We start from the raw sequence: 16,277 nt of genomic DNA, 5'->3' as shown, positions 1-16,277 counted from the left end.
GGTTGCAGTAGTCGAGGTGGGAGATGATGAGGGTATGCACTATTGTTTTTGTAGAGTCTTTGCTGTGGAATGTGCGGATCCGGGAGATATTTCTGAGTTGGAGTCGGCAGAAAGTGGAGAGGGCTTGGATATGTGGTTTGAAGGAGAGATCAGAGTCCTGGGTTACACCGAGGTAGCGAGATTGTGTTACTGGGGAGAGTGGGCAGTCATTCACTTTGATGCATAGGTCAGATGGGGGGGTTGAGTGAGGTGGGGGAAAGATGATGAATTCAGTTTCTCGATGTTAAGCTTTAGAAATCTGGCAGAGAAGAAGGATGAAATAGCAGACAGACATTGTGGGATTTTGGTTAGCAAGGAGGTGATATCGGGTCCAGAGAGGTAGATCTGCATGTCATCAGCATAGAGGTGATACTGAAAGCGGTGAGACTCTATGAGCTGTCCCAGGCCAAAGGTGTAGATGGAGAAGAGCAGGGATCCTAGGACTGAACCTTGGGGGTCACCGACAGATAGGGGGTGAGATGAGGAGGTGGTGTGTGAGTGGGAGACGTTGAATGTCCAGTCTGTTAGGTATGAAGAGATCCAAAATAGGGCCAAGTCTGTGATGCCAAGAGAAGAGAGAGTCTGTAGTAAGAGGGAATGGTCTTTTAACATCCCCATAATATGTATGGGGATGTTAAAAGGTAACTTATTGGACGTTACCTCTGGCCTGGCCTAATAGACTTTCGTACATTGCAGGCCCAGACACCATTATTAGGCATTTAAGTATCGGAATAACTAGGCAGCCCCATACTTTCGAGTATTTAGGGGAAGAGGGGCATTGAGCCGAACTCTGTCAAACTTTCTGAGATGCCATGTTTGCTTTTGACGGCAACAAGTGGTTAAACTGGCAGGGTTTATGTTGTTGCAGCTGCACCTGTGCCATCCTAGCGGTGTACATCTGTGTTCGGTGCCCAATTTCTCATTAAACAAATGTTTAATGTTTTCAAAAATAAGAAAATGTGTCTTATGCTTTTTTTCTTTTTGCAAGAATTTTAGTGCCAGTTTTATTTTGAAACTTTTTTATTTCTTCTTTTTTTCTGGTGTTTTTCTTCTAAGGCCATAAATAAACCCCATAAAACACTGTACATGGAGACTTTGGTGTCAAATAATTTCTGTGGTGTTTGTGCAAACAAAAAAGCTTTTATAAAAGCCTCAAACTTCTGTGTGTGAATCAGACCTGAGCTCTAACTTGTTAGAAGATGACAGTCTGGGGAAGATGGGAAACATTCATATAGACCAGGGGTCCTCAAACTACGGCCCGCGGGCCACATGCGGCCCGCGGAGGACTTTTATCCGGCCCGCCGGGCTATGGGCGGAGGAGAGAGGAACGGTGCCATTGCCCTCCCTCCCCCCCCCCGCTTGCTCAGGGCCCTCGCAGCCCGATACTTACCTCTCCTCGTGCCTCCGCAGATCCGCTGTCTTCCTGCTCTGCACTTCCTGTGACGTCTCAGGTCAGAGGGCGCGGTGACGTCTTTACACCGCGCCCTCCCGAGTGCCGTCACAGGCAGCACAGAGCGGGAAGACGCCGCCGCGACGCTGGAGTCCAGACCAGAGCAGCGGCAGCAAGTGAGAAGTGAGGTGAGTATTGGATTTTTTTTTTTTTTTAATGTATGGAGGCATAGGTCATTATATGGGGGGGTGACATCCTGCAAGGGGTATAATATGGGGGGGTGACATCCTGCATGGGGCATTATATGGGGGGGGGGGGGTGACATGCTGCATGTGGCATATGGGGGGTGACATGCTGCATGTGGCATTATATGGGGGGGTGACATGCTGCATGTGGCATTATATGGGAGGGTGACATGCTGCATGGGGCATTATATGGGGGGTGACATGCTGCATGGGGCATTATATGGGGGGTGACATGCTGCATGGGGCATTATATGGGGGGCGGGGTGACATGCTGCATGGGGCATTATAAAGACAGGGGAGTGATATCCTGCATGGGGCATAATATGGGGGGGTGACATGCTGCATGGGGCATAATATGGGGGTGGTGAAATGCTGCATAGGGCATAATATGGGGGGGTGACATGCTGCATGAGGCATTATATGGGGGGGGTGACATGCTGCATGGTGCATTATATGGGGGGTGGCATCCGGCATGGGGCATTATAAGGGGGGAACAGCCTGCATGCGGCATTATAAGAGGTGGAACAGCCTGCCTATTGGGAACATTTACCTGCCTATTGAGGACCTATGCTGCCTATTGGGGATATTTACCTGCCTATTGGGGTCATTTACCTGCCTATTGGGTACATTTACCTGCCTATTGGGGTCATTTACCTGCCTATTGGGGACATTTACCTGCCTATTGAGGACCGATGCTGCCTATTGGGTACAGTTACCTGCCTATTGAAATACCGGTTTATCTAACTTTACTTGTTCTTCATTTTAAATATTGTATTTGTTCCTGTATTGTTTTTTTTACTACAAAATAAGATATGTGCAGTGTGCATAGGAATTTGTTCATAGTTTTTTTTTAAAAAACTATATTCCGGCCCTCCAATGGTCTGAGGGACCGTGAACTGGCCCCCTGTTTAAAACGTTTGAGGACCCCTGATATAGACGGCCTGTGGAGATGTAATCAGTGACGGACTCTGGCCAAATATGGTTCTAGAGCCTTAGTAAAAGATGAAGATGTCGTCCTCATGATGAAGTAGTTATTTCTCATGTCACGTGTAATGAATATCTCCTGTAGTATTACTAATGCTGATTCCAGTGTCGGTAAATGAGACGAGAATTAGCGTTATGGAAGATGAGTCTATGAGAAACATATTCAGCTGCAGACTCCAAGGAAGAAACTGCTTGTTGTCTGTGGCCTAAAATATATAGGTTTTATTACTAGATGTAAAGAAGAAAACAAAATATTGTAAAATAATAAATCTCCTCATATGTTTCCCTTATTATCTCCAGTAATTGTATTATTACACAGGATTTTTATGATGTTACATCGGCTCATCTCCTCATTCAGGTCTCTACAATATCAGATCCTCTCAGTGAAGATCGTCTATATAAGAGAATTTTCCTGATTTACCCATCAAAGATGGATATGGACAGAGACAAGATGGCGGAGAGGATATTATACCTCACCCTAGAGATCCTCTTCCGGGTTACTGGAGAGGTGAGAGATTCTGATGACGTCACATCATTCTTATCTATGGGAATAACAGATGGACAGAACTGGAGAGGTGAGGACTCTGGAAATGTCTGTAGTGAGATTTATTAATGTGTCTCTCCATAACCAGGATTACACAGTAGTGAAGAAGACCTCTAGTGAGCGCTGTCAGGACCCTGTGTCTGAGGGATGGGGAAGACCCCTGAGCCCAATCACAGGGCCTCCATCTCACCCCCTGATACATGAGGACATCAATGACCAGAAGATCCTAGAACTCACCTACAAGATGATTGAGCTGCTAACTGGAGAGGTGACACTGCTGGGACATTATACAGTAACGCTATGGAGGGATCGGGGGGATGACTGTATCATTGTATGTGTCAGGTTCCTATAAGGTGTCAGGATGTCGCTGTCTATTTCTCCATGGAGGAGTGGGAGTATTTAGAAGGACACAAAGATCTGTACAAGGACGTCATGATGGAGGTTCCTCAGCCCCTCACATCACCAGGTAATAGACAGGACTAAATACACACGGCCTATAATTATCTGTATGTAAAGAATGAATTCAGTCCCTGTATGTGTTTCCTCCAGATCTATCCAGTAAGAGGACAACACCAGAGAGATGTCCCCGTCCTCTTCTTCCACAGGACTTTAAACAAGGAGACCCCAATGTTCCTCAGGATCATCAGGTAGATGGAGAGAAGGTGTCATGAGATCTCCCCTATGATGTGTAGACGGCTGTGAAGGTCTTGTGCTCAGTCTTGTTTTATCCACCAGTATTATATGTTTTATACTTGTGTAATGAGAACGGTGGACATGGCAGGATTAGAGCTGATCATAGATGTGACTTATCCTTCTCTCTGTGACTACTTTTTCTTTCAGGGTGAAGATCTGACCCATAATATTACAGAGACATATGTGAGGGGTGATGAGCGGTGTAAAGAGGAGATTCCTACATATGACTACCCAGGTGAGTACTGACCACTAAATGTAGAGAAGTCACCGATTATTCTCAGTCACCGGCTGTGGCTGCTTTATCATTGGTGTAGGGTCTGCTGTATCACAATCGTCTGTTCACCAATTTGCCTCTACACCACAACATTCTCCTCCACCCAAAAATTTTCAAATGACTTTTGGTATTGAAGCCCTCTTCTATAGAACTTACAACCTGGAGGATCCACCTACCCCCTGGGATTAGGAGACGCTGACCGTTACCTGCCCAGATCTGTAAACTACAAAGCCAAATGACAGCGTACGTAGAATGTGCTGACAAAAGTTAGAAAATCACTTGAAGAAAAATGATGATAGGCCTCTTAGAGAAAGCGGAGGGTAATGATGCTGTTGGCTTTCTAGAATCCTGCTATCTTATAGGATGAATCTTCCTTCTCTCCCTTCTGTGCTGCTGAATGTTCTCATATGGTCCTTACAAGACCAGGTCCAGTCTTTCTGGCCAAACTTCACTTTTATGATCGACAACATTAAATGTGCAGTGAGGGCCAAGTGTGAATTTCTGTACAATAACAGAGTTTCCCTTTATTCTGACTTTTCAATTTCTTTTAAAACCAACTAACTTCAAACAGGATTGCTATAAACTACATAAAAAAAATATTACACCTGTGCCATGATATATCTCTAAGCTAAATTTAAGACACTTCAGCTTTGCATGATTATAAAAAGTTCTCTTTAAATGTCTAATATTCTTCTTGAAACTCATCTGATAGAATATTGTCCCTTACAATAGTTTAGATTGCCAAGAGCCACCGAGCCCCATACTCTAATTACCCCAGAGAGGTTTCACCACTAATTACTTATTTTTTACTGATGAAGACTAGTGATGAGCGAGCATACTCTCAAGTATTCGGTACTCGCCCGGATGCTCAGGTCCCCTCCCTGCATGTTTGGCGCTCTTTAGAGCGCCAGTCAACATGCAGGGATTGCCTGCCACTCACTGTAATGCCGCAGCCATGTTGGTTGTGGCATTACAGTGATTGACTGGCCGCACAGCGTCATCAGGGCTATATCAGACCTGGTGCCGCCGTGCTCGTCAGTCTACTCCGCAATCAGGCAGTATAGGGAGAGGTGCTGCTGACCTAGGGAGAGATTTGGTTGTGTATTAGGTAGTGTAGGGAGAAAACAAGTACATTACACATATCCATCTCAACAAACAGTTCTTCTGAGGACTAATCCATTTGCAGAGATATCAGGCAGGCAGTGTATATAGCAGACTGCAGTGCATATAGCACAAGAGGCTCCATTCCAGTTCTGCCTTCTGCTGGATGTGTTGGATATTTCTAGAAATAGGCCCAGGTCTCAGGGGCCAGGAATAATTTTTTGGGGGTCTTAATCCTCATTATTTGCTTAAAAAGCAATCCAGAGAACACCATTTTTCTGCGCCATTTGCTTGTTGGCACTGCAGAATACAGCCAGGTCCTTTCCATATTACAGCGCTAAAAATCCAGCTATTTAAAACTGTGGTTTGTCCGTCACACGGATCACATATAATTGCGCTGAAAATACTGCCATTTTTGGCCTCCATTCAAATTTTTCTTTCGTGTGTCAGCAAAGTTTTTGACACCGGTTTGCTGTTCGAAATAGTTACCTACAGGCCAGGTATTTAAAACTGTGATTTCTCTGTCACACGGATTACATATAACTTCGCTCCAAATTCAGCCATTTGTAGTGAGCGTGGAAGATGCTATCCTCCATTTAAAATGGGCAAGGCGCGTGGCAAGGGACGGGTAACTGGACGTGATGGTGAGGGTGCATGCGGAGGCCGAGGCCGTGGGCAAGCTGAAATTGTGCCACAACAAACACCCACATCTTCTTGCCCGACCTCCCTGTCCCAATTCCTAGGGGACTGCAGCACACCACTATTGAACCCAGAGCAGTGTCAAAAGGTTGTTGGTTGGATAGCGGATAATGCTTCCAGTCACGTTGCCACTACCACCCTGTCTTCCACACGGTCAAGTCTCAGTAGCCGTGAGTCTGGACTGCATATTCCTCACCCTGATCCTCCTTCCTCCCACCATGCCGAGTGCCCGGAGACAACTGATCCCACACTTTTCCATTTATAGATTCGGGCCTCTCGCCCGGTCCACTTGAAGCGGGGCAAGGGAAGATCGCATGTAGCAATGCGCAAATATTTGAGCAGCCACGGTCACGCGAAGGCGATGGTGGGAAAGTGTCACAACAGGTGGACGATGATGAGACACAATTGCCAGAAAGGCAGAAGGAGGACCAGAGTGCGGAAGTGGAAGACGAGGTGGTGGATGATATAGTAACTGACCCAACCTGGCAGGAGGACATGCAGAGTGAGGACAGAGGCACACAGGGGGAGGGAGGCAGAGCACCCCAACAGGCAGGAAGAAGCAGTCTGGTGGTCGCAGACAGAAGGCAGTCAACCGTTCCCCGTAACACCAACACGAAGGAAGTTGCCAGTACAACTGTTAGGTCTTCCCGAGTCTGGTTGTTTTTTAAAGACTGCCGATAACCCCCAAAAGGCCATTTGACCATCTGCCAGGCCAGCATCAGCAGGGGTGGCAAAACTAGCATCCTGACCACCACCAGCATGATCAGGCACATGGCAGCAAAGCACCCGACTTTGTGGGCTGAACCCCAGGGTCCAGGAACAGTGTCTGGTATCACTGCTTCTTCTGCTGTTGTGCATGCAAGCCAATCCCCTTTCCATGGTGCATGCGAAGATGCCTCCTGCCCTACACCTGTCATTGCACACTCTCAAGTAGCAGCATCAGGAAGCATGTCCACGTCCTTGTCCCAGCGCAGCGTTCAATTGTCCATACCCCAGTCCTTGGAATGCAAGCGCAAATAAGCATCCAACGCCCCACAGGCCACACTACTAAATTCCCACATTTCACGACTGCTTGCGCTCGAAATGTTGCCTTTTAGGCTCGTGGAGACGGAAGCATTCCGCAACCTGATGGCGGCGGCCGTCCTCGGTACTCGGTCCCCAGCTGCCACTATTTCTTCCAGTGTGCCGTCTCCGCATTACACAAGCACGTGTCCCAAAACATTAGCCGTGCCCTCAACAATGTAGTTACCGGGAAAGTCCACCTAACCATGGACACGTGGACAAGTACTTGTGGGCATGGATGGTACATCTCGCTGACGGCACACTGGGTTAACATAGTGGAAGCCGGGACCCAGTCGGACCTTGGGACGGAACACGTCCTCCCGACGCCAAGGATTGCGGGCCATAGGTCAATCAGGGTTGCCCCCAGAGTCTGCAGCTCCTGCACCTCATCCTCCTCAGCCTCCTCCTCTTCAGCCTCCATCTCCGAAATGACCACATCATTCACAAGTTGGAAGCACTGCAGCACTGCCTCGGCCAAGCGGCAACAGGCTGTCCTGAAACTAATATGCTTAGGTGACAAACCGCACAATGCTGAAGAGTTGTGGACTGATCTGAAAGAACAGGCAGATCTGTGGCTCACACCGCTGAATCTACAGCCAGGCATGGTCCTGTGTGACAAAGGCCGGAACCTGGTGGCGGCTCTGAAGTAAGGCAAGCTCACGCACGTACTAAGCCTGGCCCACATGCTTAACCTCGTGGTTCAGCGGTTTTTCAAATCCTACCCGGAACTGCTTGTTAAAGTACGCCGGCTGTGTGCCCATTTTAAAAAGTCGCCTACAGCTTCTTCCGCCCTTGCCGTGCTTCATCAGCGTTTGCAGCTTCCGGCTCACAAACTGGTGTGTGATGTCCCCACTCGTTGAAACTCTACACTGCAGATGTTGGGAAGGATTTGTGAGCAGAAGAGAGCAGTTGTTGAGTACCAGCATCAACAAGGCCGTCGGTATTCCGTTCAGACTCCACACATAAGCCCTCAGGAGTGAACATGGATGTCAGACATATGTACCATTCTCCAAAACTTTGAGGACTCCACCAAGATGGTGAGCGGCAATGATGCCATAATTAGCGTCACCATCCCGCTTCTCTGTCTTCTGAAACTCTCTCTGCTCACAATCAAAGAGGATGCATTGCTGGCGGAGCACGATGAGATGGAGCAAGAAACCATACAGGGTGATTACACACAGCCCAGCTTCATCTCATCCCAACGTGGATTGGGTGACAATGAGGAGGAGGAGGAAGAACACGAGCTAGTTTCACGCGCTATAGATGGTAATACCTGCACAACTGTCATACCGTCTGTTCAGCGTGGATGGCCTGAGGAGGAGGAAAGCATGGTCAGCCTTCCTCTTGGTAAGGACACGGAAGTCTTGCCTGTTAGCAGTCTGGTACGCATGGCTGAGTTTATTTTACTCTGCCTTACCCATGCCCCTTGCGTTCTCAAAATTTAGGGTGATTGTCATTACTCGTTGGTGACACTTCTAGACCCATGCTACAAGGAGAACTTTATATCTCTTATTACTGAGGCGGGCAGGTCTACAAAAATGGGGCAGTACCTGAAGTCCCTTGTTGGGGAACTATTAAAAAAATTCCCATCTGAAAACACTGGCGGCAGAGGTCACAGTTCGTTGGACAACCAAGGAGTACAGGCGTGAGAGACACAACTTCAATCCAGCAGAGTCAGGGGAACACTGTCAATGTTCTGGGACAGTTTTCTCAGCCCCTCCCATCGCACAGGTCCTGAGGCGCAGGGTACTCTCACAAGGAGTGCAAAGTTTGGGAAGATGCTGAGGGAGTACCTTGCTGACCATACCAACGTCCTCTGTGATTCCTCTGTGACTTATAATTATTGGGTTTCCAAGCTGGATACATGGAATGAACTGGCTTTCTACACCTTGGAGGTCCTGGCCTGCCCTGCCGCATAGTTTTATCAGAGCGGGTTTTTAGTGCCTCTGGTGGAATCATAACTGATAAGCGCATCCGCCTGTCAACTGAAAATGGTGACAGGCTGGATTGGGCCAGACTTCTCAACACCACTGAATGATAGCAGCGTAACATAAACTCAAATCCAGTGTCTTTTTTTGGGAGGTGTATTCCCATGCACCTCTTCACACCCACACATGGGTATACACTTCTTGATTTTGGCTTTTTGCTCTTGTCTTCCTCCTTCTCCTCATCCTCATCCTCCACCACCATATCACCAGGGTGACCGTGGTCCGTGATGCAACACCCACATAATTTTTTTAAAGGCTGTTTATGATGCACGCACAAAAAATTTTTTTATACAGTATGTTCATGTATACACCCCATGGGTAAATGTTTGTCAGCCCATACACTTAGTGCATGGGCATTACAAGTATAGGAGATCCGCTCCTTTCTAATGATAACATTTTTTATGAGTCCCTCCTCCACGTCTCTTCCAAGGGGCATTGGAATGCCTCCAAATTTTTGGCAACCCTTGCATTCAGTGCATAGTCACACACAATGGGAGACCTACTTCCTATTAACATTGGGAATATTGTTTTAAGGAGGCCCTCCTCTAAGTCTGTTCAAAGGGGTGTTGGGGTGTGTCCAAATTTTGGGCAGCCCTGCCACTCACTGCATACGCCATAACAGTATAGGAGACCCACTCTTTATTAATGGGAACAATAAAACATAGCCTGCTGATGGCTCTCTAAGAATAGTGAGGGCCGACTGCTGCCCTTTAAGAATAGTAAAGACCGCCTGATGGCCCTATAAAAATAGGCTTTGTGACTTTCAGAGTCCCTCCTTCATAAATGAAACACGATGTGTCTGATGATATCTCACACACCACATGGCCAGATAAGGTTGTAAAATGTTAAAATTACATTTCCTGGTGAATACATTTGTCACGGTTGAAAGCAATGCAAAAGTGCAAAAACGCATTAAAAACGCTAAGTGTGAACATAGCCCAAGGTGTGGAGGAGTATTTTTGTTTTTGGTTATTTATTTTGCTTTATATGCAAGTCATTACCCTGGAAAGGATGTTCCTTAACATATTTCTCAGAAAAATCCATTTTGGTTTCGTTTTTGTATGTTTTATTGCGAGTTCGTAAAAGTGGCGTAATATTTCTGACAACGTTGTTGACAGAAGTGGCCTGGAAATCAGAAATGCTTCCAGGGGTCTTCCGCATGCTGTTCCCATGTCATTTGAGCACTGTTCCCATCGATTTGGGCAATTTTTAGGCCCTCTGCTGACCGCTGGGGATGCCGCCGGTAAAATACTCGAGTTTCCCATAGACTTACATTGGGCTCGTCGCTCGGGTCGAGCACCCGAGTATTCCAAAGTGCTCGACCCGAGCATCGTGCACCCGAGCATTTTAGTGCTCACCCATCACTAATGAAGACTGTTGAGTTTGATCATTTCAGTAAATGTGTTTTTGTCTATAGTCACAGTTTTTGACTGCCAGACTGAGTAGTATCTTCACAGTTTCTTATTAGACTATGAACTGTCATTGTCTTGGTGAATCATTCCATATTTTTACATAACTTACTATTTTTACGGAGAGTTTAAGTAGAAATGTTCAAAAAAATCTAAAATTCAAGGATATATTTTGTTCAAAAATAATTAGTTTTCTTCTTGGCAGATGACTGTACCAGGAGATCAGAGCGACAGCTGGTATCTTCAATTTTTCAATCAGATGTTTTTGAGATCCCACAGGATACAATTGAAGTGAATGGCATTACTCCAGATATACCATCAATCCTTCACAGCAAAGATCTGTCATCTGATCCTTTGAAACGAGTCCTGTCTTCTGATTCATTACCAACTACTAAGGAAAATCAAAGTCACAAAAAAAGCATTAAAAAACTAATTGCTCCTAAAGCAAAGACGCCATTTTCACATTCAGAACACGGGAATAATTTTCCCCTGGAAAAGTGTTTTCTTAAACTTCAAAAAATTCATAAAGCAAAAAAGGGATTTTCTTGCTGCAAATGTGGGAAATATTTTAACCAGATATCAGATCTTGTTAGGCATGAGAGAATTCACACAGGTGAGACGACTTATTCATGTTCAGAATGTTCGAAGTGTTTCAGCCACAAATCAAATTTTGTTAAGCACCAGAGAACTCACACAGGGCAGCGGCCTTTTTCCTGTTCAGAATGTGGGAAATGTTTTAGCCAGAAATCAAATCTTGTTAGACATGAGAGAATTCACACAAGGGAGAAGCCTTTTTTATGTTCAGAATGTGGAAAATGTTTTAGCCAGAAATCAGATTTTGTTAAGCACAAGCTAACTCACACAGGGGAAAAGCCTTATTCATGTTCAGAATGTGGGAAATGTTTTAGCCAGAAATCAAGTTTTGTAACTCACCAGAGAACCCACACAGGAGAGAAGCCTTTTTTCTGTTCAGAATGTGGGAAACGTTTTAACGATAATTCATATTTTGTTAAGCACCAGCGAACTCACACAGGGCAGAAGCCTTTTTCATGTTCAGAATGTGGGAAATGTTTTAAAGATAAATCAGATCTTGTTAAGCACCAGAGAACTCACACAGGGGAGAAACCTTTTTTGTGTTCAGAATGTGGAAAATGTTTTAACCAGAAAACAGATTTGGTTAAGCACCAAAGAACTCACACAGGGGAGAAGCCTTTTTCCTGTTCAGAATGTGGAAAATGTTTTAGCCAGAAGTCAAATTTGGTTAAGCACCAGAGAATTCACACAGAGGAGAAGCCTTTTTCCTGTTCAGAATGTGGAAAATGTTTTAGCCGTAAATCAGATTTGGTTAAGCACCAGAGAACTCACACAGGGGAGAAGCCTTTTTCCTGTTCAGAATGTGGGAAACGTTTTAACGATAATTCATGTTTTATTAGGCACCAGCGAACTCACACAGGGCAGAAGCCTTTTTCCTGTTCAGAATGTGGGAAATGTTTTAGCCACAAATCAAATTTTGTAATTCACAAGAGAACCCACACAGGGGAGAAGCCTTTTTCCTGTTCAGAATGTGGAAAATGTTTTGTGAAGAAATCATCTCTTTTTAGTCACCAAAGAATTCACACAGGGGAGAAGCCTTTTTCATGTTCTTAATGTGTGAAATGTTTTACACAGAAATAAACTCTTAATAAACGTCAGAGAAGTCACACAGGTCAGAAGCCCCTTTCATGTTCAGAATGTTGGAATTGTTTTAACTGAAAATTGTACCTTCTTAAAGGAGTTGTCCACTACTAGGACAGTCTCTTGTCATTCCTCATGTTTGACCTCGTTAAAATAAAAACACTCATAATAACTTTCCGTGTCAGCACCGTTCTAGTAGTGTTGAGATGAGATTCGCATTCCCGGGGCTCATGTGAGGTCATTACATCACACAAGCCCTGCATTCAATCGGCTTCACTGTCGCCGCTTTCGGATGTGTTGAACACCAACAGGAAGCCAGGGCTGCAGCTGCTCTCCGACTTCCTCTTAATGTTCAATTTGTTCGAAGGTGGGGACAGTTACGCCAGCACTGATTGGGCGCAAGACTCTCAACAACCTCACTTGAGCCTCGGAAATGAGAATGCTGACAGCGCTGGATTGGGAAGTTTGTGTAAATGTTTTTATTTTAACAGGATCAAACATTAAGAATGAAAAGGGATTGTGAAAGTAGTGGACAACCCCTTTAAACATCAAAAATCCCACATAGAGACTAGTCATTATCATACCTAGAGTGTGAAAAGTGATTTTCTGGAAAATCGTATTTTGTTGACCATCAAAAACAACTCCGATGGGGAGAGAAACTATATATGTTATTGACAAACTGCAAACAGTTGTACAGTACAGACCAAAAGTTTGGACACAACTTCATATTTAAAGATTTTTCTGTATTTTCATGACTATGAAAATTGTACATTCACACTGAAGGCATCAAAACTATGAATTAACACATGTGGAATTATATACTTAACAAAAAAGTGTGAAACAACTGAAAATATGTCTTGTATTCTAGGTTCTTCAAAGTAGCCACCTTTTGCTTTGATGACTGCTTTGCACACTCTTGGCATTTTCTTGATGAGCTTCAAGCGGTAGTCTTCTTTAAATGAGGTGTGTCCAAACTTTTGGGCTGTACTGTATATGTACAGGTTAAAAAGTTAACGCGTTTCGAAGTCATACACAACCTCAGGACATAACCTAATAGGTACCATGTGTAACTTGAGTTTTATATGCTTTTTGAAAAAAAACACCAAACAGGGGGGACACATGATGTGTCAATTTCATATGTAAATACATTAAAAAGAGGTCGGTTGAAGTGTTAAAGACAGAAAAATATTGCATATATTTATTGCATTAAAACATAATATAGTATATTAATAAAAACAGCTGAAAAAGAAATGTTCATACCATTTGAGTAAAAAAAATAATTTGTTATGTGTGTATTCCTAAATGAGATGCGAACTGGTGCTCGATTGATTTATTGGAGTATGAATGTGGTTTAACAGTGCTGAAGGCCACCCAAGAGTTTCAATGATCAGAATAGAGCTGCAAAATTGGTTCATTATGAAAGGGGGAAAAAGGGGGCATGATATCCCAATGGTTTATACTTAGTCTCTAACAATATTTGGCACAATTATTCTATATGACATTAGAAAAATAATTATTAAAAAAGAGAATATAATGTTAACCAGTAGGTGGGGAGAAATAATGAGTGTGTGCTTAGTGGTTTTAGAGCGCGGCTTTTCTGGTGCTCCAAATAGAGCTTGTGATCATTACCAAAGGAGAGCTTCTAGTGTGGGAGCTGAATGGCATATTCGAGAAAAGGAAACGTCAGATACGCCTGATGATTAGATGAGTGAGGTGGACTCTAAAGTAAGTCGATACATACTTCGGTTTAAATAAGATGAATAGTATAACACACAGGAACGTCGGCTGATCTTCCAAGCCGCACCAGAGGATTGCGGTCGACAAGCGTTCCGAGTCAGAGGCAAGCAGCAATACAAAGAAGGTTGTCAGGTGAAACAGGATGGTGGATGTGAGAAACAAGAAGAGATGAAGGGAAAATGGGTGGGCGGCATCATATAATAAGATGTATTAAACGAAGGAGAATGGATCAAACGCTTACAATGTGTATTGGAAAGCATTTCATGTGTACTGAGCTGTTAGGAATAAATAGATTATTGTCACATCTTTGTGATAAACTATACTAAGTGAAGGGCTAAGTGCCAAGCTTTAATCTATACTTAAAATATATCCAATGATACCAAAAAAATGTGTTGTATATGCAGCCAATCGAATATGAGCTTTTTGTATATATGAATTGTGAAAAACGCGCTGAATATCTCAAAAATAAATGAATAACTGCTCATTGCAAAAACTATTTTAAAATAAATAGATAATTGATTAAAATTGATTAAAAGAGATCATCTGTCATTTGTTGATCCTGGAATATTATTAATCATGTTAAAATCTCAATTAATTAGTTCATAAATCTAGATAAAAAAGGAATAAATAAAAAAGGGGGGAGGGGTTGATCCAAGGATTAATTAAAAACTGATAAGTGGGAATAAAAATTATTAAAGGAATATATCTGTGATTTCAATGTAAAAAGTTAGAGATGCGGTAAGAAGTAAATGCAAAACTGAAAAATATAGAAATAATTGCAGTATTTCATATGAATATAAACCAATATAATATATAGGTAAAGGTTCCAAAAACAGTGTTTCCTACCTTTTGTTATCTTCTGACACTAATGATCTGTGCCATATGAAAATTATGGATATATCCGAATGATGATCCTTTTGTTCTCTCCTAAATTAACTGCCCTGCAGAGCGTTACATTCTGCTCAATAGAGATCCTGGCAAATATTCTGCAGAGTGTTGCACTATGCTCAATCAAGATCCTGGCAAAATGCCAGAAAAAGTACATCCTGTTATGCCGGGTACTGGATTGTGTGTCCCAATCTTAGGTGCACTCGTGTGGTGTATGTATCTACAATCCACGTGGTGGAGAAGGAGCTGAGCGATATGAATGCGGTGCCGTCTGGCCACCGTATATCGCGCTGCCGCCTTTGCAGGTAAGTGACATCACTCAGGCAATGAATTCCGGAGTGAGTACAGTTCTTACGCGTTTCAGCGGTTACGACCGCCTTCATCAGAGATGGTGCCTGTTACCTATGGCGGTGTTTATATAGGTGCCTGTCGGGGAAATATTGTCAGGAAAATTTTCTTCCATATTTGCCTGACATAGATGTTCACCCCCTCCCTTATTCCCCTTTTTCTCAGCACAAAAGCCCCAATTAACACAGTCCAGAGATGACAATCTACAATGTATTCCTGCAAATTATCACCCACAGCCAAAATAGCTTATACAAACAACTGGCAGCCAAGAGGTGCCACCAAGCTACTTAGGATGCAATTAGTGTCAAGATCACAGTAATTTGTGTGTGATGGGGAAGGTTTGCTTTCCCCCAACTTAAAAAAGAAACCTCCAGCCACTTTGTCTCCGATATGAAATATTGTATGTTCCATAATTCTAGCGGGACCCATATTTTTATTGATAGCAACAGCCCAGGAATGTATCCATAGTTTTCCATGGCTGTAAGCAAAATCAGGGCGATGTAGCGCAAAAACACCAGAATAGCAGACTGCAGCTATGCGATGTGTAGTCTGTAAATGAATGTAAAATCATAATAGAAAATATGATATCACTTTTGGGCTTCTGGGATCAACGAGCGATGAGTTATTGCAGAAGTTAGCATTTTTAATAAAAATGTACAGGCTGGAGACCGGCCCACATGATGTCACCAAAGGGGGCGTGTGGACATATCTCCCCTTAGGTATAAGAGAACACATGGACAATACAAGAGCACTCATTGCCAGGGTGGTATAAGGATTATAAACACCTGGTCGTGTTCGATAATGCTCAAATCAAGCTGAGGAGCCCCTTCTCCACCTATATTGAATCGTCGCAGTGTTCTGTTTCTTTTGTCCTGTAATCGTTCCCTCCCCCAAAGCCACATACGCTACCAAAACGCAGGCGTCCGCCCAGGCCTGCATTATACACTGCTCAAAAAAATAAAGGGAACACTTAAACAACAGAATATAACTCCAAATAAATCAAACTTCTGTGAAATCAAACTGTCCACTTAGGAAGCAACACTGATTGACAATCAATTTCACATGCTGCTGTGCAAATGGAATAGACAATAGATGGAAATTATTAGCAATTATCAAGACACCCTCAATAAAGGAGTGGTACTGCAGGTGGGGAACACAGACCACATCTCAGGACCGATGCTTTCTGGCTGATGTTTTGGTCA

General features: G+C 43.9%; 1 protein-coding gene across 1 annotated transcript in view; it reads left to right on the top strand.

Annotated features, from left to right (window-relative positions):
• The window catches only part of LOC141176053 (uncharacterized), a 49,981-nt gene extending 35,535 nt beyond the window's left edge, over positions 1-14,446 (top strand). Inside the window, exons 8-13 of the mRNA XM_073660033.1 lie at positions 3,017-3,166; positions 3,291-3,470; positions 3,545-3,668; positions 3,752-3,849; positions 4,043-4,130; positions 10,634-14,446. Of these exons, the coding sequence (XP_073516134.1) occupies positions 3,017-3,166; positions 3,291-3,470; positions 3,545-3,668; positions 3,752-3,849; positions 4,043-4,130; positions 10,634-12,075 (2,082 nt within the window). The 3' untranslated portion in view covers positions 12,076-14,446. The remainder of the gene's footprint in view (positions 1-3,016; positions 3,167-3,290; positions 3,471-3,544; positions 3,669-3,751; positions 3,850-4,042; positions 4,131-10,633) is intronic.
• Positions 14,447-16,277: the final 1,831 nt, after the last annotated feature.

The sequence above is a fragment of the Phyllobates terribilis genome, unplaced genomic scaffold, assembly GCF_046119375.1.
Source record: "Phyllobates terribilis strain yellow unplaced genomic scaffold, ASM4611937v1 Scaffold_17__1_contigs__length_24005725, whole genome shotgun sequence".
In the NCBI taxonomy this organism is placed as follows: Eukaryota; Metazoa; Chordata; class Amphibia; order Anura; family Dendrobatidae; genus Phyllobates; species Phyllobates terribilis.
The sequence above is the reverse complement of the archived record's forward strand: the minus strand, read 5'-3'. Positions and strand labels throughout refer to the sequence as shown.